At 42.0% G+C, this 22,925-nt stretch overlaps 1 protein-coding gene across 1 annotated transcript in view; it reads right to left on the reverse strand.

Annotated features, from left to right (window-relative positions):
* cat (catalase) overlaps positions 1-22,680 on the reverse strand; it is a 50,712-nt gene extending 28,032 nt beyond the window's left edge. Inside the window, exons 1-8 of the mRNA XM_086007574.1 lie at positions 22,507-22,680; positions 17,864-18,035; positions 14,945-15,055; positions 11,150-11,280; positions 8,498-8,602; positions 5,061-5,186; positions 4,235-4,426; positions 1,845-1,997 (exon numbers count right to left, since the gene is read on the reverse strand). Coding sequence (XP_085863700.1) covers positions 1,845-1,997; positions 4,235-4,426; positions 5,061-5,186; positions 8,498-8,602; positions 11,150-11,280; positions 14,945-15,055; positions 17,864-18,035; positions 22,507-22,572 — 1,056 coding nt within the window. The 5' untranslated portion in view covers positions 22,573-22,680. The remainder of the gene's footprint in view (positions 1-1,844; positions 1,998-4,234; positions 4,427-5,060; positions 5,187-8,497; positions 8,603-11,149; positions 11,281-14,944; positions 15,056-17,863; positions 18,036-22,506) is intronic.
* Positions 22,681-22,925: the final 245 nt, after the last annotated feature.

A 22,925-nucleotide genomic window follows, 5' to 3' on the forward strand; every position in this document is an offset into this window, starting at 1 on the left:
GAAAGGGAGATCCAAAATTGGCTCAGTGGCAGGAAGCAAAGGGTATGGTTGACAGGTGTTTGTAACTGGAAGGCTGTTTCCAGTGGGGTTCTGCAGGGCTCAGTACTAGGTCCCTTGCTTTTTGTGGTATATATCAATGTTTTAAACTTCAATGTAGGGGGCATGATTAAGAAGTTTACAGATGATACAAAAATTGGCCGTGTGGTTGATAGTGAGGAAGAAAGCTGTAGCCTGCAGGATATTAAAGGACTGGTCAGGTGGGCAGAAAAGTGGCAAATGGAATTTAATCCGGAGAAGTGAGGGGTAATGCATCTGGAAGGCGGGGGGGGGGGGGGGGGGGCAAACAAGTAAAAGGAATATACAATAAATGGTAGGATACTGAGAAGTGTAGAGGAACACATGGATCTTGGAGTGAATATCCACATATCCCTGAAGGTAGCAGGACAGGTAGATAAGGTAGTTAAGGCAAACAGGATACTTTCCTTTATTAGCTGGGGCATAGAATACAAGAGGAGGGAGGTTATGCTAGAACTGTATAAAATACTAGTTAGGCCACAGCTAGAGTACTGGTCACCACATTACAGAAAGGATGTGATCACACTGGAGGGGGTACAGAGGAGGTTTACGTGGATGTTGCCAGGACGGGAGAATTTTAGCTACGAAGAAAGGTTGCATAGGCTAGGGTTGTTTTCTTTGGAACAGGAGGCGGAGGAGAGATTAACTGAGGTGTATAAAATTATGAGGGGCCTGGTTAGAGTGGGTAGGAAGGACCTATTTCCCTTAGAGAGGTCAATCCAGGAGCATAGGTTTAAGTAATTGGTGGAAGGATTAGAGGGAAGGAGAATTCTTTTCACCCAGGAGGGGTGGGGGTCTGGATCTCACTGCCTGAAAGAGTGGTAGAGGTGGAAACCCTCACTGCATTTAAAAAGTACCTGGATATGCACTTGGTGGTCTGTAGCCTTGTAGGTTGCAAGAGGAGCTGGAAAGACAGACATGGGCCAAATGTCCTCTGTGCCATAAATATCCATCAATCTATGAGCCACCATAGAAGCAGTTTGCTGAATAGTAAGAGTTTTTTTCCTTCTGATCATATCCATTATGGGAATATGACATGGTGGAGAGAGGGGATGGGGAAAGAGACACAAATGTACCAGGATGCAAATTCAACCCAAAGGAGACTCAACAAATGAAATTCAGAAGTCCACAATTCTAAAATACATCTTGCAGAATACTGCTACATATGTTACAGCAGTACTACACCACATTAATTAAAAAAATTCTTGCAATCTGGGAACACTTGCAAAACAGCATTTACTACCTATCCCTAGCTGCCCCAAGGTCATTACGAGTCAACTACATTGTGGAACTGGAGTCACATGTGGGCCAGACTGGGAAGTGTTCCGTTCCCTCATGGACCAGTTGTACTTTTTTTTTTTAAATAAATGACAAATCGGCAGTTTCCATGCTCTGATGAATGGCCAGATTTACTGAATTCAATTTCACAATTTGCCATAATGGAATTTGAGCTCATGACCTCTGGGTTGCTAGCCCAATACCATAACTACCCCAATGTGACAGATAAGACAGGTTAAAAGCCAGCAATTTCATCACAGTGCACTAACAAGTCTCGGCTGTACCCAAGAATGAAGGCGAAGAAAAGCTGATGGGACAACCAAATCTTGGATGTGCTCACCTGCCTCCGAATAGCCAGTTTCAGAGTAGCTGTGCCAGAAACAGGTTTCCTCTGGGCCAGGAAAGGTGAATGGCAGAGATTATGTACATTAAATGGAATTTCATCCCCCTTTTTAAAAAAATCTTAAAGAAGCCCGCATCTTTAACTGTACCTGCAGCATTTTGTCTGGACTAGGTTCAATGCCCGGCGGCATGTTACTCGGATCAAAAGCCATTTGTTCCACATCTGTAAAATAGTTGATTGGGTTCTTGTTGAGGACAAACTGCCCCACAGGGATCAGTGGGAACTCCTTGTGAGGCCAAACCTGGGATGAACCAGAAAGCTACTTTTAATTAAAAAAACAAAAAATTTAATTTTTTTTTTTTGGGGAGTAGAAAAGACCATTAGTCCATCTTCCCTACCTTTCCAAACTTCCCATCAGTTTCCTTATATGGTTAAAGAAAGGACTGTCCCCCTTTTCCTAACAGAAATTTATCCAGTCCTTTTTAGAACCCAAGGGTTTTGTTTTATCACCCTTCCAAGTTATCGGTTCCACAACTCCATTATCCTTTTGCTAAAAACAAAACTGCCTAAATTACTTATTTCTTATCATTCTTAAAGTTGAACCATGTCCCCCAGATCCTGCATCCAATAGAATGTCCCCGAATCAAAATTCTCCTCACTGTCCTCTCCAAGTTAGACAATCTTTGCTCATACAAAGCTGGGTGGGAATGTAAGTTGTGAGGAGGATGCAAAGAGGCTTCAAGGGGATATAGACAGGCTAAGTGAGTGGGCAAGAACATGGCAAATGGAATATAATGCAGAGCAATGTGAAGTTATCCACTTTGGTAGGAAAAATAGAAAAGCAGAGTATTGTTTAAATGGTGAGAGATTGGGAAATGTTGGTGTTCAGAGGGACCTGGGTGTCCTTGTACATGAATCAAAGTGAAAATGCAGGTACAACAAGCAATTGGGAAAGCAAATGGTATGTTGGCCTTTATTACAAGAGGATTTGAATATAAGAGTAAAGACATCTTACTGCAATTATATAGGGCCCTGGTGACACCACACCTGGAGTATTGTGTACAGTTTTGGTCTCCTTACCTAAAGAAGAATATACTTGCCTCAGAGGGAGTGCAACGAAGGTTCACCAGACTGATTCCTGGGATTTGCAGGGGGGAGGGGGGGGGGGGGGGGGGTGGAAAAGAGAGGATTGTCCTGAGGACAGATTGAGTAGGCTAGGCATGTATTCCCTAGAGTTTACAAGAATGAGAGGTGATCTCATTGAAACATACAAAATTCTTACAGGGCTTGACAGGGTAGATGCAGGGATATTTCCCCTGGCTGGGGAGTCTAGAACCAGGGGTCAGTGTCTCAGAATAAGGGGTCAGGCATTTAGGACTGAGATGAGGAGAAATTTCTTCACTCAAGAGGGTGATGAATCTTTGGAATTCTCTACCCCAGAGGGCTGTGGAGGCTCATTGAGTATATTCAAGACAGATCAATAGGTTTTTGGATGTTAAGGGAATCAAGCAATATGGAGATAGTGCAGGAAAGTGGAGTTGAGGTAGAAGATCTTATTGAATGGCAGAGCAGGCTAGAGGGGCCAAATGGCCTACTCCTGTTCCTATTTCACTCAGCCATTGCAAGTTCAGTAATCAGCTTCATAGCCTGCCTCAAACACTCCAATAATTCTACATCTTTCCTGTAATATGGTTACCAAAACTGAACACAGCACTCGAGGCAGCCTCACCAAAGCTTAATGCAACTTTAGTATCACCTCTTTATACTTGTCAGTCAGCTGTACACCTTTATTTACTTTCTTCACCACCTGTAAACACTGAACCAACTGATTTAATGACCTATCCATTGACCCCCCCCCCCCCCCCCCCCCCTCCACACAAAACACAGCCATTTAATAAATTAGGCACATTCTCGCTTCTTTTACCTAATCTCATGACATCACACTTAACCATGTCAAACAGCACCTGCCAGCTCTGACCATTGAAACTGCCATTAAAAACCAAAGAGTAGGAGAATACTCCACACTTCTCACTCCTGGCTGAGGAGCTCTGATCTATTTTTACTTCAGAATAGGAACTAACAAGGAAATTCAAATCAGCAAATAGGACTATTCTGAAATCTTTATATCATTAAGGAATGTACTACAACTCATTGTAGATACTTCAGAATGAGTTTCTACTAATTGAGTATTTATCATTCAAAACAAATACTATTCAGTATAAAATCTTAAAATTGGTTACAAAGTGAGGTGGCCTCCCAATTGGGCCATATCCTTTATTTTAAGTCGCCACTAAAATGTGCAATTTCAACAGTCTAATCTTGGCTCCTCGAGGCTACCGCCTGACTGGATGGTCAACGGTTCAGTACTCAATGTGCCTGGCAGCTGAACCCAACAGACTTAGTTTGAGGAATTTAGTCAGTACTGATTATACCCCAATTGTGCTCTCCTGTTGGGAAAAGTCCACAGCACGGAGCATCTTGCTCAGACTATTATCTTTAAGCATGCCATTTGTAATCTGCAAAAACACAGTAGCTGACCTTCGTCACATCAAAGGGGTTCCATCGATACACTTGTGCTTCCTGAAAGCTCATGATCTGGATATACAAAGACCAGGATGGGTAATTTCCAGTTGCAATGGCATTGTAGAGATCACGAATGGAATAGTCAGGGTCTTCAGAAGCCAGACGTCTAGCTGTCTGTACAGTAATATTTCTGATTCCTTGATTGGTCTGTGAAGAGCCATTAAATTATTAATTCAAATAAATTACATATGCATTTGCAGTGGGTTTTGGAACCTTGATAAATCATACCTTTGTGTTTCAGTAGCAAGTGTATGCCCCAAAACAATAGTTTGTAGTTTTTAAATAAAAAATACATTTTATGCTGCTTTCACATTCTCGTAGGAGCAGTAACTGTGATGATTGGCTATCCAAACTAAAATTAAAACCATTTGTTTGCAAGGGGAGACATTATGTATTTAGGCCAATCACTCCCCATTTCTTAGCCTAGTCACAATGATGTAATGCCACTAACAAAGAATAATCTTTAACCATGGCTTGTACAGATAAATGAAACTTTTCACTTCATCCGCCTCCTCCCAACCCAACCCATGTGGCATTTGTTCCCTATTGTGGGGTGTGAAGATTAGTGGCAGGTCCCATTTCATGCAGTCTTCCTTCTTGGAGCAGTTAGCACAAAACCTTACTCAAAAACAAGTTGGCAACACAAACTGCATTATGCACATCACGAAGACATTTTCAAGATTTAAATTCAATCCCTAAGAAATTAGCAATGAGCGCTTCGGAGACCTGACCCTTCCCATCCAAAATTACAACTGCAAGCCAATAATAAGCTTTACTGTACCTTAAAATGGAACTTGCAATACACGGCCTCTTTTTTGTCATTTACCAGCTTGAAGGTGTGCGACCCATATCCATTCATGTGACGAAATCCATCAGGAATTCCTCGGTCACTATACAAGAAGCAGACCTAGGGTAAAGAAATAGTGTACCTAAAAAAGGTATCAAATGCATGTGGGAGTAGATTGAGCAGAGGCTCGAGAGCAAGTCTCACATCACCCTCATGACTGGGCAAGGTGCAGAGCGGAGACATTGGAGGGATTAAAAAAAAAAAATGAATGAACAGCATCACATGGAAATAGTTACCAGTGGAATAAATTACAAATACAACTAAAAATAGACTGTTTACAATCTTGTCGATATTGCCAAGATCAGGAGAGCAGCGACAAACCTGAACAAAGTCAAGGTGCCAGTGCAAGAAAATTCTAATCCTGATCACTGGGAATAAAGTGCAATGACCGAATGGGATTCAATGCATTAGAGCTGCTAATTCTCACTTTCTGTACACTGCACCCAACTGAAAGGAGTTTTGCTTGTACTGAGCTCTGATTTCATCCCAAAGATGCAAATTCAAATAAACTGCACCCAGCATTAAGATACAGGATCGACCTCCAGCTTTCCTTTATGTTCCCACCCCACACAGTCACATCAAATTCCCAATCCACTAAAGAAGCCAGAAACTTCAGAGTCTTAGTTTTCAGTTTTTACTTGGTCCCTTGATAAGTTCAGATTTTAAATTCATTCCAGTCAGTTCTGTAAAAAAAGCATTCATAGCTTTGCAGTTTCTCAAAACGTGATCGAAATCTTGTCATTTTATGATCCTTCGTGATCTCCTTCTCAGTTCTTAGAGGTCCTTTGTGACATGGAATCTCCTACATCACTCACTCCTAAATCTTCTGAACATTTAAACAACAAAAAATTAAAAGCTCACAGGAAACTTAAAACTGAAAACTAATCAAGTCGCTTTCTAGAGGAAAAAGTAGAGGGCATTCATGTATCTTCTAGTGGCCACAGCAACAGCCACAGGGTCTGGAAGCAGGTCAAAGCTGCACTCTTCTAGGAATGGTGTGCATCATAAGGAAAGGACTTTTCAAATAAACATAAGAACATAAGAAATAGGAGCAGGAGTAGGCCAATCGGCCCCTCGAGCCTGCTCCGCCATTCAATAAGATCATGGCTGATCTGATCCTAACCGCCAATCTACTATCACAGAACCATCTCCTGAATCTAACAGAATTAGACACATGAAATAGGAGCAGGATCAGGCTACACGGCCCCTGGGCCCGCAGGGCCATGACCGATCCAAACCTAGACTCATGTCCAAATTCCTGCCCGCTCCCCATAACCCTTTACTTCTAGGAAACTGTCTATTTCTGTTTTAAATTTATGTAATGATGTAACTTCTACAGCTTTTTGGGGCAGCATATTCCATGGACCTACCACCCTCTGAGTGAAGTAGTTCCTCCTCATCTCAGTTTTGAAAGAGCAGCCCCTTATTCTAAGACTATGCCCCCTAGTTCTAGTTTCACCCATCATCGGGAACATCCTCCCCGCATCCACCCGATCCAACCCCTTCACAATCTTTTATGTTTCAATAAGATCACCTCTCATTCTTCTGAACTCCAATGAGTAGAGTCCCAATCTACTCAACCTCTCCTCATATGTCCATCCCCAGGATTAACCGAGTGAACCTTCTTTGTACTGACTCGAGAGCAAGTATGTCTTTTCTTAAGTATGGACACCAAAACTGTATGCAGTATTCCAGGTGCGGTCTCACCAATACCTTGTACAACTGAAGCAATACCTCCCTATTTTTATATTCTATCCCCCTAGCAATGAAAGCCAACATTCAATTTGCCTACTCAACCATTCCCTTGCACCTACATACTAACTTTTCGTGCCAGCACAGACTAACCCTCATGCCAGGTTTCCTAGCCACCATGAACCCCCATCCCCCTCACCAGTATAATATTCCATCAATCTGCATAAATACACTCCTCACACTTGCCAAAGTCACTTACCTCCCCCAGTATTGTATTCACCATCCCCTGCAATTCTGCCCACTTACTTAGCCTGTCTATGTCCCCTTGCAGGTTTTTTATGTCCTCCTCACTCACTACTTTCCCTCCCATCTTAGTATCATCTGCAAACTTTGATATGTTACACTCGGTCCCCTCCTCCAAATCGTTAATATAGATTGTAAAGAGTTGGGGACCCAGCACTGACCCCTGTGGAACATGATTGCCAGTCCGAAAATGAACCATTTATCCCAACTCTCTGCCTTCTGTTAGTTAGCCAATCCTCTATCCATGCCAGAATATTACCCCCAATCCCGTGATTTTTTATCTTAAGCAATAATCTTGTGTGGCACCTTGTCAAATGCCTTTTGGAAGTCTAAATACACTACGTCCACTGGTTCCCTTTATCCACCCTATATGTTACTTCCTCAAAGAACTCCAGCAAATTTGTCAAACATGACTTCCCCTTCATAAAACCATGCTGACTTTGTCCTATTAAATTATGATTATCCAAATGTCCTGTTACTGTCTCCTTAATAATGGACTCCAATATTTTACCTACCACAGATGTTAGGCTAACTGGTCTATAGTTTCCAGCCTTCTGTCTACTGCCCTTTTTAAATAAGGGCGTTACATTAGCAGTTTTCCAGTCTGCCAGGACCTTTGCCGAGTCCAGGGAGTTTTGGAAAATTACCAATGCATCCACAATCCCTACCGCCACTTCCCTCAAGACCCTAGGATGTAAGCCATCAGGTCCAGGTGATTTATCCGCCTCGAGTCCCATTATTTTACCGAGTACCACTTCCTTAGTGATTTTGATCGTGTTTAGCTCCTCCCCCCCTTTAGCCCCCTGTTTGTCCAGTGTTGGGATATTCTTAGTGTCTTCTACTGTAAAGACTGATGTAAAATATTCATTGTGTTTTTGCCATCTCCATATTTCCCACCATTAATTTCCCAGTCTCATCCTCTAAGGGACCAACATTTACTTTAGCCACCCTTTTTCTTTTTATATAACTATAAAAACTCTTACTATCTGTTTTTATATTTTTTGCTAATTTACTTTCATAATCTATCTTCCCTTTCTTAGTCAATCTTTTTGTTATTTTTTGCTGTCTTTTAAAGTTTTCCCAATCCTCTATCCTCCCACTAGATTTGGCTACCTTATATGCCACACTCAGGCTGTCAAAATAAACATGGATTCACACTCCATCTTGTATAAGAAAATGTTAAAAAGTCACTCACTCAGGAAACTATCTTCTAGACAAGCCAATAGGAACAACTTAAGTGCCTTCACAGTGCCAGTTCTGATAGAAGCTCTACTTTAGTAATACAGGCTTTACTAACCATTAATGCCTGCTCTCAGCCAGCTCATTGGTCAATCCTTGAAAAGCAATCTAGAAACTTTGTGGAGTAACTTTCTGACCTGGTGAAGTGACTCTGGGCGAAGTGAGAAAAAGTCCCAGGTCATGTCTGCATCCTTGAGGTGTGTCTGGGGGTTCCTCTTCTGGGTGTGAATGAATGATGGAAACTTGAGAGAGAGACAGACAGACAGCCATCAATATACACAACTCTGAATATGCATCTATCTATATTAAGTGTATATCTGCATAAAATTCCTGTTCACATTTCTGTAACACTTTTTCCATTACAAATTTCCTATTTACAATGATTTATGCCAACCTAAATTACTCTGATTGCATAATTTGGCCAGTGGGCTCCCACAATTCTCAAAATGCTTTCTGAAAACGTTTCTCATCTGCCATTTTTCTCAGTAACTGAAATTTCTAAAATCCAAAATAAGTGTTTAACCAAAATAAAATAAAAATGACATTTCACAATAACCTGACTAAATCTGTCCTTTGAAGTGTATGTTAACACCTTTACTAAAGTTTTTACTTGAACGCCTTAGTCCCTCCCAAAAATCTGGGCTTGCAGTTAATATTTTTTCCCAGAACTAGAACACCAAGCTGAATTTGGATTGTGCTGTCTGAACATGTGCTAATTTCCCAGGATGCATCAGGAACATTCAGGCAGCTATACCGCAAAATATATTTTGCTAGTTTCCAGCAGCTTCTGCACAAATGTTTAAAAGCTTTGAGATAATAAAAGTCCGGTGATTTATTTAAAAAAGAAAAGTTGCATGAGTGATAAAAAAAGTGTTCCGATTGCATACCTGTTGTAGCCTTTGTTTTGTGTTCTATACACTTGAGTGCGAAAGAGATAATGCATGCACGGAGTGGGGAGGGAGAAAGAATGTCTTTCTCCACTTAACATTACTGTACTTCAATTTTAACAAAACAGCTGAGCTTTGAAGCCAACTAATGACCGGGGGGGGGGGGGGGGGGGGGGGGGGCCAGAGAAAGAGAACATGGGGGTTCAAACTGCTGGCCACCCTATTTCTCGATTGAAAAATGTACAACCAGCAGAGGGAAATCTGGTGGGGACCTTGGACAGCCACTTGCTTGCCTGATTTAATTTTCAGGCCTTTAATAGGCACTTGGCTCTTGGGCCCAAAACAGGCAGGGGGCATGTCTAAATATGCAAGTCAGAATCCAGGTTGTAGGACCTGGATTGCAATTTTCATGTAGAAATGGGTGGAGCAGATAAAGTGCCTGCCAGTACCAGTTTTTCCAGACATTTAGCAGCTTAACCATCAGATGGATCCTTAAATGAACTGCTGGAGGCCTCTCAGAAAAGGTTTTTGGGGTGGCAGGAGGAGCACAAAAATCCTTCGGTCCACTGCCAGCCCTTCTCGCCACCAACCACCCACCCCGCACGACTCCCCTGCTGGCTGACTCAGTGTAGAAGAGGAGGACTCATTTAGCACCTCCAACCCTCTGGTAAAATTTAAATGAGGCCTAAACATGAAAATGGCTTGGGTCTCCCGACTGTAGCCTTGAGTGGGCCAAAGACACCACCGACATTGTGCCTGTTTTGAGCCAGGCTTAAATCTCTCCTATATCTGAAGAGTAGACTGTATGGACCAGATTTTGCAGTCAGTGGCGAACGAACTGCACTAGCTGTTCATTGTACTTACACTTGCCCATAGACTCTGGGCTTTTGCACTGGAACTTGTTATTAGAACCAAAACAGCACACCACCCTCTGCAGGGAATTTGGGACCTGTGACAGGGCAAGCAACTGTGTCTGTTTAACCAATCAGATTGAGGAATCCTTAGAGACTTGCAGGAGGCTGAACCAGGAAATGCCAGTTCGAATAGTTAGTTCAATGTTAAATCATGTACAGAAAGTGAAATAGAGGGAAAGAAATACAGGATTGAGAGAGAGTTAAAAAAAATTAAGTTAATTTTTAAAAATCTCCAACAATAATTAAAATCTGAAGGCATGAGACTCCATACTTAGTTAATTTTCAATGCCAACAGTTATTTGGCAGTAAGACTTATTACACGGTTAAAAATTAACTTGTGGACAAGCCCTAATTTTTTTTGGCAAGTTTAGTAAGTAGATCAGTCAAGTAAGCACTGCAACTTCACGCCCTTCCATGTGTTTCAAAGGCGAGTCTCGGTGAGCCACTGTTATAGGGAAGCTTGTGGATGCGCAGGGCAACTCGGACAGCAACTTCCTGATTTCCACATTTAACTGCACATGTGCGGCCGCCAGAAATTGCTGTCTGATTTACTCAATAACGAGGAGCGTAGATAGCCTCATCCTTATTTTTACCTCAAAATCTAGGCCTATATCTTTTAAGCTCAAGATAATGTTCATGAAGCACCCAATTCAAACATTTTTACCCAACACACTTCAGATTCATACAAAAGTTAACAAAAAGTAAATTGCAGCTTTCTTAAAAGAAAGATGTGCATCAACGTTCCCTCAACTGCACAGCCACGCAACCAAAACAAACATTAGTATAAGTGTCTGTAAAAGTTTCGGAAACATCCCATAAAATGAATCAACCAGGCAGCCACAAAACAGCATTTGGAAAGCTAGAGAAATACATGCAATGGAAATGTCATGGGAAGAGGAGAAAGTACTTTTTTGTAACACCCAATGGGTTCATTTTTCAAAGTGTTGCCAGCACTGGTGCTCAGCGTCTATCTCCATCTGTTACTAACCAAGAAAGGATCCCGGATGAAGAAGATGGGGGTGTTGTTACCGGTTAGATCCCAATTTCCATCCTCGGTGTAAAATTTGCAAGCAAATCCTCGAGGGTCACGGACGGTGTCTGCGGAACCTGCTTCGCCCCCTATAAATAAATCAGTTCAGTTACAGAAATACTGCAGTGACAAGTCAAAAACCACACTACAAGAAGAAAAAAAAAGCACCTTTGGCTAACCAACATATCTGGGCACCAACAATGGCCAGCACAGATCAGTTAGGTTCAATTTCCATTGCAGCTCGAATAAAATGTTGTATTGAAATCAGTGTGGCCCAAGCTGTACCAAAAACATAACCCAATGCCAACCTTCTATGGTAAATACAATACGTTTTGAAGACAACATGTTCACATAGAATAATACAAAGAGGCCATCCTCCTACTGCAGATGATCATTGCCATACAATCCCCAGCCAAGAAGTCAGGCTGCTGCCAATGCTATTCTGAAATCACTAGCACAGCTTGGAGGATGACATGTCCCACCATGCAGGGAGCATTGGGAGATCCGGTTAGCACATGAAGCAGGGGAACATAACCCAGGCTAATCAAGTCAAGCAGCAGGGAAAATCCCTGTTGCAAACAATACTGGTGTGCCCATACTCTCTTCTGTGTACCCCCAGTTCCCATGTCAGTAATTACAGTTGCGAGGGGGGAGCACGATACTTGTTCCACTAGCTATATGGAGATCAAAAAAGAATTTCAAACCTTACTTTGCAAAAGTTGGTCTCCTAATCTGAGGCATCAGCTATTGCCCAGGTAGGGATCCAAGACCTGACAATTCCTTGCAGGCCATAGCAAGCCAATGTTGAGATATTGCATCATAGTGCACAGCCTCAAATAAAAACAGCAGCTCCAAACAGAAGAACAACCATCTCAATATTTTGTAAATGTATGGATTTAGTTCTTTGAACAAATACTCAAAACCATTACAGGGCCTTATTCTGGAACATTCCTGGAGGATCATTACAGGCTATTTGGCTAAACATTCAGCCAACAGCACACTTCTTTGCTGGGGATTGCATGGAAATGATCATCTGCTCAGCTCTAAACACAAACTGGTTTTAAAAACTTTGTACCAGTGCCAAAAACAGGAGCCTATAGGGCCCACCAAGAATTGTAGTTCAACAATTAACTTCAACAGGAGCTCAACTGCACACCATCTAGTCCTCCAAGTTTTATTTAAACAGCAAGAGTGAATCGATAGAAAGCATGGTATGCTGTGACAGGTTGTGGAATCCCCAACATAAACCATGCCGAGGTGACAAACAAAAGACTAGACTTTTTGAATTAAAAGGAAAATTATAGCCTAATAGACAAGAGGGGTAGTGGCACATATCGAAGAACATGTCAGCTCCTCTTTGTTTTATTCATTTTGGGGATGAGTGTCATTGGCCAGACCAGCAGTTACTGCACATCCCTATTTACCCAGAGAAGGTGGTGCGAATCCTCTGCATCAGCTTTGATGCAACCGAGTGGCTTGCTAGGCCAGTTCAGAGGGCAGTTAAGAGTCAACCAAATTGGTGTGGGACTGGAGTCACATATAGGACAGACCAGGTAAGGACAGCAGATTTCCTTCCCTAACGGACAATAGTCAACCGGTTCCATATTCACTTACAAATCCCAGCTTTTTATTTCCAGATTTTATTTTTCCAAACTGAAGTCAAATTCTCAAACTGCCATGGTGGGATTTAAACTCCCGTGCTCTGGATTATTAGTCCAGGCCTCTGGATTACAAATCCAGTAACTTAACCATCATACCCCTTTTTATTTCAACAACTTGCACAGATATAGCACCTTAAACATGGAAAAACATCCCAATGTGCGTCACAAAAGTATAATCAGACAAAATTGACACCAAACCAAAATGGAAGAGATATTAGATGAAGCAATTATGATCCTAAAAAAAAAAAAAAAAATTGTTTTGGGGTAAAATAAAAGCTTCCACTGAGAATATTCACCCCCTTCCTCCCCCACCCAGTATATTCTAATAGAAATGGTAATCACTCTAGAGACCATACTTTAAATAAGGCCAGGAAAGAAAGGCTGAATACATGGCAAGTCCACATTCAATGGACAAGCTTTTGATAAAAAGCAGCACTGTGCAGGTCCTAATCCATTGCTATTGGCCAATTCCCGAAGGAATGGTTCAAGGAATGCTGCAGTACCTTATTGAAAAAGGCATCAAATCATTTCTAACATTTTATGCTAGAATACTAGCAGAGGCATAGTGCTTGTCTACAGTGTAAATAATTTTATTTAAAATGTTATTGGGTAACTTCGATACTGATTCAACTCTCCGGTCAAGAATCATATGCCTTCATATATGCTTAGATCTTCTAAATAAGGGAAAATGGCCAATCGGCCAAATGTTACCATGCAGGAGGTGTAGCCCTTTTTATTTTACATACCATTTTTTAAAAATTATGTAGGGAAGGGCAGATTAAAAATAAATTTCAAATATCCAGAGCTAATAAAATCATATTACAATAGGGGATAAAAACAAAATCATACTATCTGAAAACAAAGAATTGAGCAGATCATCAAAGCATACATGATACTGTACAAGGCTGATCCAGAGGGGAAGTATATTTTACTGAATTCAAACCACCTAGATTTATTTATTTATTTATTTTTTTTTTTTTATTTTTTTTTTTTAAAAAGGGAGACATAATAACTGCAAAATTTATGTCCCACATCCCTTGCACTGTATCAAGTTTATTCTTTAAAAAAAAAATACCTGCCAAACATTTATGCAAATTCATCTTCCAGTACATTCCATCTACATGCCTATAAAACCCAAACTTGCCATCACCTAATCACTACTTGAATCTTCATTTCTCTCTTCTCCCCACCCCCACTCATGGCCCTTCACTTTGGTTCTTCAATGTTAAAAAACGTGTGTCAGGGAGTGAGTGGGCAGTCTCAGCTACACAAAAATCAGGTATTCAACAGCACAGAGCTTCACATCATTGCATTAGGGCCAAGTTCAACACAAAAAATGCCTATTCCCAGGTAACAAGGGTCAACAGGCATTGAAGTATACTTTTATTACATTTAAGATTAAAAGAATCAATACTATACTATACCCTCTTTAATAAGACTCATAGCAGTGACAAATAGATTCAAGGGTCTAACTCCAGTATATGAACTGAATTAAAAGGGCACAAAATGAATTACAGAAACAACTTTACTGAGATACTACAGTGTTTAATATAGTAACCCAATAAAGAATGGTTCAGATGACAAACTGCAAGAAGGCTGATGTCCTTCACCTAAACCCAAGGTACGATCCTGAATCCAGAAAGGTATTGAATACTATCTGCACTATTGAATTCTTATCTTGGTGAAACTTGGTATCAGGTGAACAATCTCAGTGCGGAGAATGGAATACTTTCCCACTTTTTGCAGCCAGCATCAACATGAAGGCACACAGCGATGAAGCACCTTTCCGCAATATGCCTTAGAGAACTCTAGTGGGACACTTGAATTTCCCATAACAACCAATGTTGGCCCCAGAATACCAATTTAGGGTAGTTTTTACTCTGACCCACCCCTCCCTCCCTCAATATTGTGCTCAGACTGCCCAACTTTGTTTCTTGTAGAATTCTCAGCTGTTGGAGGAAACACTCATCCCATTAATCTGGGTTGGGTTTAAAACCAAACCCTAGAAGAGAATGGGCAATACTCGGATCACACTAGCCAGACTTTTAAAACATTTCTATAGCAACTATTTGCGCTAAAGACAAACCCTTACCAACTGTAGAGAACCGGGCAGATACAGATGTTCTCTTTCCAATTTGCTGAAATAATTTGGCCTTGCAGTACCTCGTGATATCGTGGGTCACCTCAAAGAAGCCAAAGGCACCTGGTAGAAATTAAAAGACATTCGTAAACGCCAATGATCTCCAACTTTGGGTTTAATTTTCACTTCAGCCTGCTTACTAAATTACAGTAACCTTGTATACAAGAACTACAAGACTCTTTTTTGTTATTAAATATACTCTTAAGAAGGGTGAGACAGTATTCAAGTTTCAATGAATTGCAGCAGAAACATAACAGTTTATAAGATCAAAAGATCTTATTCATCTGAACCTTTGGTCTTATAAATCTTATCCTGCCAGGTTACCAATCCTACCACCCACCACTACAGCACCTTTTGAACTGGCAAGATCTCAGTTTAATAACACATCAGAAGGTTGGCACCTCTTACAATTAGAGTTCCCAACCCTCCTAGAATGACTAGGAGTTTCCCCAGAATCAGGGGCACCTATTCTCAGCTCTGCCTCCAGCAGCCTGAGATCTCAGCTATTTAAATGTTCCCCTGCAGTGTGCTGCACCACCCCACCTTCCCTTTCCCACACCCCATCCCTCCCTGGGAAAGAAGGGGACAGTGGTCTGGGGATTGAGCCTCAAGTGAGACGGGGTGGGAGCAGCATGGAGAGAGGATCAGCCAGTAAAGAGGAGAGTGAAACTTGGAGACCTTACTGTGAGTATAAAATGAAAGATTGGCTTCATTGGGGGGCAAATGGGGAACTAGGGAATGGAAACCAAGGGTTCACACCGGAGAAACAAGGGGGAAAGGGAGAAGAAAGGCTCTTGAACTAAGGGCTATTAATCCATGGGATACTTCACCACACGTGGTTATTGAGGTACAGACTAAATCTTCATTTCCAAAGGGAATGGGATATATATTTGAAAAGGAGGAACATAGAAAGATTGGGGGAGGGGGGGGGGGGGGTGGAGGGAAGAGAGGCAGGGTTACAGGAGAGAACACCAGCACTGGGGGGACAAATGGCCTCCTCCTGTGCTGTCATTTCTATAATTCTATGAAAACTTCCCATTATGGGGTCTGAGCTCAGTGAGTGGTTTAGAAATGTTGGTGCCAAGCTGAGTTTAGGACAATGTGCCCCCAAACACAAGCCCCTTAAGGGGTGACCTAACTGAGGTAATGAAGATGATTAAGGGAGTAGATAGTTTCTCTCCATCGACCCTATTTCCTCTGGTGGGGGAATCTCATGCGCGACTGGTGTTCTCCTACAGCACAGAAGTGTCAGGGGTCAAGGACAGCCTTGATCACCCAGGAGCCACCTCCAGATTTGCCTTTTTGGATCAAATATTGGTGGTACAGTGTTCTGCCTTAAATTAAGACAGTCAGTCAAACAGCTGCCAGAGAAGTGATCAACTTTCATAATCTGGTTCGGACAGAAAAATGCACCAATAGCCTTTAAATGCTTCTACCAATAATCTTAAAGCTACTTACAATGAACAGCTTAGCCCCTAGCAACCGGGGGTCATTTTTCATGGGCAGGTAAATGAACTTGGCATCATGCCAAACTGGACACTGGGACATTGCATGTGCAATGCAATGAGGTCATTTTTCCCCTCATTTGCCTGGATGCACCCAGGAACCAGCAGCTTCTTCTGGCACCCTTCAAATTTAGTATCACAGAACTGGTCACAGCATTAAGTGAATGGAAATCTGGCATTGTGGATCTGAACCCTGGTATCCTGTCAATTTTACCTAACTTTTCCAAAAAAATTTGTTCCGAGGATGTTGACAACTCTGACAAGATCACATTTAATGCTATCCCAAATTGCCCCGAGGTGATGGTGGTGTTGAGGATGGGCCTTTTGATAGCAGTTGAATGGCCATATAGTGTGTGACTGGACTCCCTTCCTTGAAAGACATAAGTGAACTAGTTGGGTTTTTACAACAATATAGCAGCTTTAATAGTAATTTTTCTGCTGTGGTGCCACTGCCAGTCCACAAATTACCCGATTTATGGAATTCAATTTCACAAGTTGCCATGGTGGGATTTGAAGTCTCAGCCTGTGGTCCAATACCATAACCACTACATTACCGTACCCAACTACTTTGTGCCTGTTTATCTGGCAAAACCGAGGATGTCCAAACTGAACATCTTTGACCATATCCAGTCGGAACGGTCATTTGGGTGTAATAACTGAACTCAAGACAGATGCCCAGTGAAATCATGCCCATTACATCACTGACTATCCTACACTTTTCCATCTACAATTAAGAAAAGTTCAGAAACTATTTCACCACAAAAAGGCATGCTTAAAAGGAAATCATCCTTTGTACAACCAGTTTGCAGTTTTCTTGAAATCCCACTTTCGGAAAGTTCAATTAATTTGCTACATTATTCCTCTCTCCGTTGACACAAGGCGGGATTACAATCAAACTTAACAAATGCCTTCAACGGTGACCAGACTTGAGGCACTGTTCCAAAAAGGGACAGCACTCTCCCCCACAGGAGATACCCGTCCATTTAGAAGCACAGCAAAGTGTGAATGAGGCTCGGTGGGAATCGCATTCCAAGCCATGTCTTGAGGTGCAAGGTGACTGCCACTGCTTAAGATCATGTGAGCTCGTGACTAAACACTCCACACATGTTTATAAAGGCGATTGACAGAGTCAATGACAACTTAATTTTTAATAGGCTGACTTTGAAACACTTCCTAATAGCAATAGGAATTTATACAATTAAAAATTAACTCCGAAATGTCCTCTTGACATTTAACATGTCTGAATTACTGTAGACTGCAGATCAACTGTGGGTGTGAGCAATATTTTACTGAAGATCCAAAAGAAAGTACTAACCTCCATCTTACAAATTACCATGGTAATTAATTAGCCAAAGTTTAAACTCACCTGCTCCCTTCGCATGTACGACACGCTCAGGGATCCTCTCCCGGTCAAAGTGTGCCAACTCATCCATGAACACCACATCCTGTATAAGTAGTGGCCCTCGAGTCCCTGCCGTAAGAACGTTTAACTTGTCACCAATAGGCTGGCCTGCTCCGGTGGTCAAGGTATCTACATTCTAAAGAAATGACTTGAAAATTACAAAACATGAAGGGACATTATAGGGAGCTGTACGCCTCAAGTTAAACCACTGAAGGTGCACAGTGAAAAGTATACCAGCTCAATTATCTTTTTCTGGCCAGTTGATATTTCCTGAAAATCTCACCATTTAACATCCCACTCCAAGCATGCATGGCTTGAACTGCTCACTCTGCGTCTGGCCCCTTTCTGCTTTCAGTTGGTTGGCCTAAAACAAGTGCCTTGAACCTCCAGCTACCAGATATAAACTTGGTCTGAAAAATCTTTTGATAATTAGTCATGTTTGTACAGTTCGAGCATTCATCTTTCCTTTCCTGTTCTAATTTGTTATATTATCTCCAATCTTCTCCCTCCAAGTCCCAGAACATGAGCTCCTGTGACACCCTATTCCAGACCTTCTAATCTGGCTTCCCTCCCACCAACAGTACAGAGAATGAACTGGCCAAACGCAGCACATGTACGAATGTAACTCATCCTCTCTCCTTATTCCCCTCAACCTCCCAGCGCTTTCAATAGTCGACCACTGTACCCCCCTCCGACACCTCATCGGCCCTGCTCTCATGCTTCTGGCTGGTCACAACAAAGACAGTGCAATTCCATCAATGGTTTCTCCGCCCACACCTGTATGATAACCTATCCACATTCCAAGGATCTATCCTTTGTCTCCTTATCATTTACAAGCTGCCACTTGACAATGGCCCAGTAATTCGGGTCCCAACGCGTGAGTAAGCACCGTGTACTCACGCGTGGGACCGATGGAATTGCCGGTTTTCTGCATGCACAGCGCATGCGCGGGAAACCGGCATTTCTAATCCTCTGAACCAAGGGGTTCAGAGGTCGAACGCGTGCGCGCAGGAGTCTGCATGTGCACGCTGAAATTCCTTTTTTTTTTTAATTTTTTATATAGGGTTGCCCGTGCGATAAGGCCTCCAGTTTTTACGCGAGAAAAAAGCAGACATAAGTACTTAGTTTTAAAAAGGTAAGTGGTCTATTAATTAAAGTTAGAAATTTTTTTCCACAGGTTTATTATTTTTAAAGACTTTACAGTAAGGTAAGTGTATTTTTAGACCCGATTTGTTAAAAAAAAACTCAAAAATTTGAATAATTGTTTAAATTAGTTTTTTTTACAGTTATTAATAGTTCATTTAATTAGTGGGATGTTTTTTTAAACTTTTATTTGAAGTTTAAGTACTGTTTTGGGCACCCGGAGTTTTCAATGAGTTTGACAGTTCTTACTATCAAACTCATGAATGAACTTTTGCAACCTCCGATTGGTTGCCCAGTGCTCACGTGATCCCAGCCGGCTCATCGAACTAACTACGCCGCTGGATCACGCAAGCACAGCGCGCCGGGAGCTGAACCGGGCCACAGAGAGGAAATGCACGCAGGGCCAGGCTTCAACTGTCAGCGCGCTATGTAAGTGTAGGTCGGGGGCTTGCACCTGCAGGAAGCCCCCCCGACACCAATTTCTGGGCCATAATCTCTTGAAAGCACAGTGCCAGTTTACACACATGATTGAACTCCTCGTCCTTTCTTCCCTACATCCAATCTTATACTAAACACACTCATGATCCAGCTACCCACTTCCCACCCCCTACAGTGACCCTAACCCACTCCAACACTAAAGTTCAACTTGTGGTTGGCCTCCAACTGAAATAAACTACAACTCGTCAAGAACAGAAAATGCTGGAAAAACACAGGTCAATCTCAGTATCTACAAAGAAAAGAGGGATAATCATTTTGGATGCAAGACCTTTCCTCAACAATTCAAAACATGAATCTGTCTTTTCTCTTAACCAAGCTGTATATTTACATCTGTAAACAACATTTTTTTTTTCCTGCAGGTTTTTTTTCTTATCACATCAAAAATGCTGAGAATGCATCTTCTCCCACATATAGTTCCACACTCCCAAGTAACCATCCCCACTTAAAGTTTTCTCTATTTTAGTATAAATTCTCATTCTTCCTCCCAAAATGTTCCACCTCATTTCAACATTAAATCTCAGCTAACTTTTTTTTTTTAAATATACACAAAATGTTCCCAACACTGACCCTTGGGGAGGGGGGGGGGGGACACCACTGTTTACATCCCTCGAGGCTGAAAAACATTAACCATTACTCTGTTGTTTGGTCCTTTAACCAGCTACCCATCAGTGCTGCTATGCGCCCTTTAAAACAAATTGCCTTCATTTGAACAGCAAGCTTCCTTTGCAATGTAAAAAGACACAAGATTTAAGCCCCTAGTTAACCTCAACCTTTCCAAACAAAATGTTTTTAAAAAGTGTTACCAGAACATGTTTGCACTAATACTTAGGATTATCGTATACTATGGATACCAAATGCTCCATTTTCATTATTGGCCTTTTAACTTGTACTTAAGTCAATACCCTGGAATCCAAAAAGTAAACTTTGTATAATGCAATAGACACATATTTCAATGGGCAGCCAGTCAGCTGAACAGAGACCAGTATTGATATTTTCTTCTGTGCATTAGCTTTAACAAATCCACAAACACATTTACAGACTAAGCACATAGAAAATTATCCCATTTGAGAGCCCAACTGGCAAGTGACTGCCTGAATTATCTCCCATTGCATTGGACCAATCTAAACTATAACCCTCCCCCCCCACCAGAAGGTATATTGGCAGTATATTTTTGGAGAGTATTCTGATCACCAGGTGGTTCAGTCAGCTCCAAGTCCTACAGCTTAAACTCAAGCCTTACTGTTAGGAACACACATTGAAGCGAGTTGCATTCGATTGAAGAGATCGAAGGGCATTTTGAACTGCAGGGTTAGATAGAACTCATTAAATACTTGCTTTAAATGGCTTTGATCCTTGCTCTACATAAAGCTTATTTACATTTCGTGATCTGGAGACTAAGGATCTACAGTAATAGGAAAAGTTTAAAATGGTCAATTATCCAATAATCAGTTAGTAAAGCTGTATGAAATACTACAGAATCAAATCAGCAACCAAGCAAATCAGAACTTTAGGATGTTTTTACATGTCTGGATTTTATTTATCCTTGATATTTTCCTCTGGCTCTTTAGCACCAGCCACTGCTGTAAGTGGACTTTGTGAAGCCAATGATCCAGAATGTGCCTTGTCCTGCCCACTATCTAGGGAAATGTACTGCGATCTAGAGTCGAACAGAAAATTCACTGCACTCTACAAATCACATTCCACCACATGATCTCCTTAACTACAGACATCAGAAGAACATAGACTGCAGCTCACTATAAAGCACTACACAAATGTACTGAGCAGGTAAAAGAACAATGCTCAGTATGAACAGTCTATTTACAGTAATTACAATTTTTACCTTTTCCCCTTGAAATGTCAAATCAACAAACATTTCACCTTTGCTAAGCCTCAACATAAAACTGACCTTTAAAACATGTTCACTTGCTGTTTAGTGAATATTCACCACTATGAAGGCTCAGATTAGTTTTGTGGCCTCCAACTGGCAGGTGAGATGATCTTACAAGGCCCAAGATATAGCTCCAAATTTAATTGGAAGATTGATCAAAACAAAGAACTGTGTGGGACATGCTAGATGGACCAGCAGGTCTTTCCCTGTCCACCAGTTTTCATATGTTTTGTAACATTAAAATCTGCATTTTTCAAAACTACACTTAGATGGTGAACCATTTACAGGCTTCCAAACACTTCAGCATGTAGAGGAGAAAAGTGTGTGTGTGTGTGTGTGTGTGTGTGGGGGGGGGGGGGGGGTCCATGGATCCTCAAGGGACACCTACAACAAAGTGACAATTCAATTCATACTAGAGTTCATTCAGCTCCCCACCACTCCTCTGTGGACTGAAACTTAAGTTACACCCGCTGAATTGAGCACACACACATAGCCAGGGACTCTCACAATAGCATTCAATCAGCTCAAACAGAGCTCACAGATAGGGCCTGCAAAAAAAAAATTCAGAATTCCCAATGCAAACACATTATACACCTTTCCATTTTGGATAGGGCCAGAGAAAACAAAGCTAAACGGATGGCCTGAATGACCTTTCCTCATCAACATACATGGGCACAAAATACAAATTCCAAAACTGTGCGTGGAATCTCAGATTAACTCAAGGTCTCAAAGAAACCTTTGTGCTCACACGGTCCCCAGTGTATTTAGGTTGCAATATAAGTGGGACACTGTTCGAGTTGGTCTTCCAACCCCAAGTCCAAAAGTCACAAGTTCAAGTTGCACTGCCCTCCCACTCTTCGAAAATATGCGGTCTCTAAAACAATCCGTGCTTGATGACTATTATTACTAACCCTCACCAAAAAATAAAAAATCTAAACTGGATTAAATCCTTGTGCTCACAACCAACATCGGCTCGGGTCGGCCCGGTGATAACCGCGGCGCCAACATGTCGCTCTCGGAGCGGGGCCCCCGGCTCCCCACCCCTCTACAGCCGGCTGAGAGCCTCGGCCGCGCTCACCTTGCCGCCCCTTGAGCTTTGCCACTGCCTCATCTGGTCGTTGGCCGAGTCCCTTGACTCCGCCATCTTCGCCTTTCACCGCTCGCTGGCCCACCAGCCGACCTTGCACCTGACAGCCCCTCTCCAGCAGCCGAGACAACCCGACACCCCTCTCCAGTAGCCGATCCTACACACCCACCAGCACAGCCCCGCCCTCCCCACAGCCCGCCTCTTATTGGATCACATCGGCGTCACTCCAACCTAACACCGCCCCTCCCGCTGTGAGATCGATGATTGACACTTCCCCATCTCATCGCTTCAAATCAACCCAATTCACCCAGTCGTGACCTGAATGTATCGGCAGTAATTTATCATATTGATAATATATTTCACCATGCATGTGATATATAGGCCTCCAAATAGTAATATGGAGGTGAGGG

The sequence above is a fragment of the Somniosus microcephalus genome, chromosome 15 (genome assembly GCF_052327205.1).
Source record: "Somniosus microcephalus isolate GS21.2 chromosome 15, FLI_Smic_1.0, whole genome shotgun sequence".
NCBI lineage: Eukaryota > Metazoa > Chordata > Chondrichthyes > Squaliformes > Somniosidae > Somniosus > Somniosus microcephalus.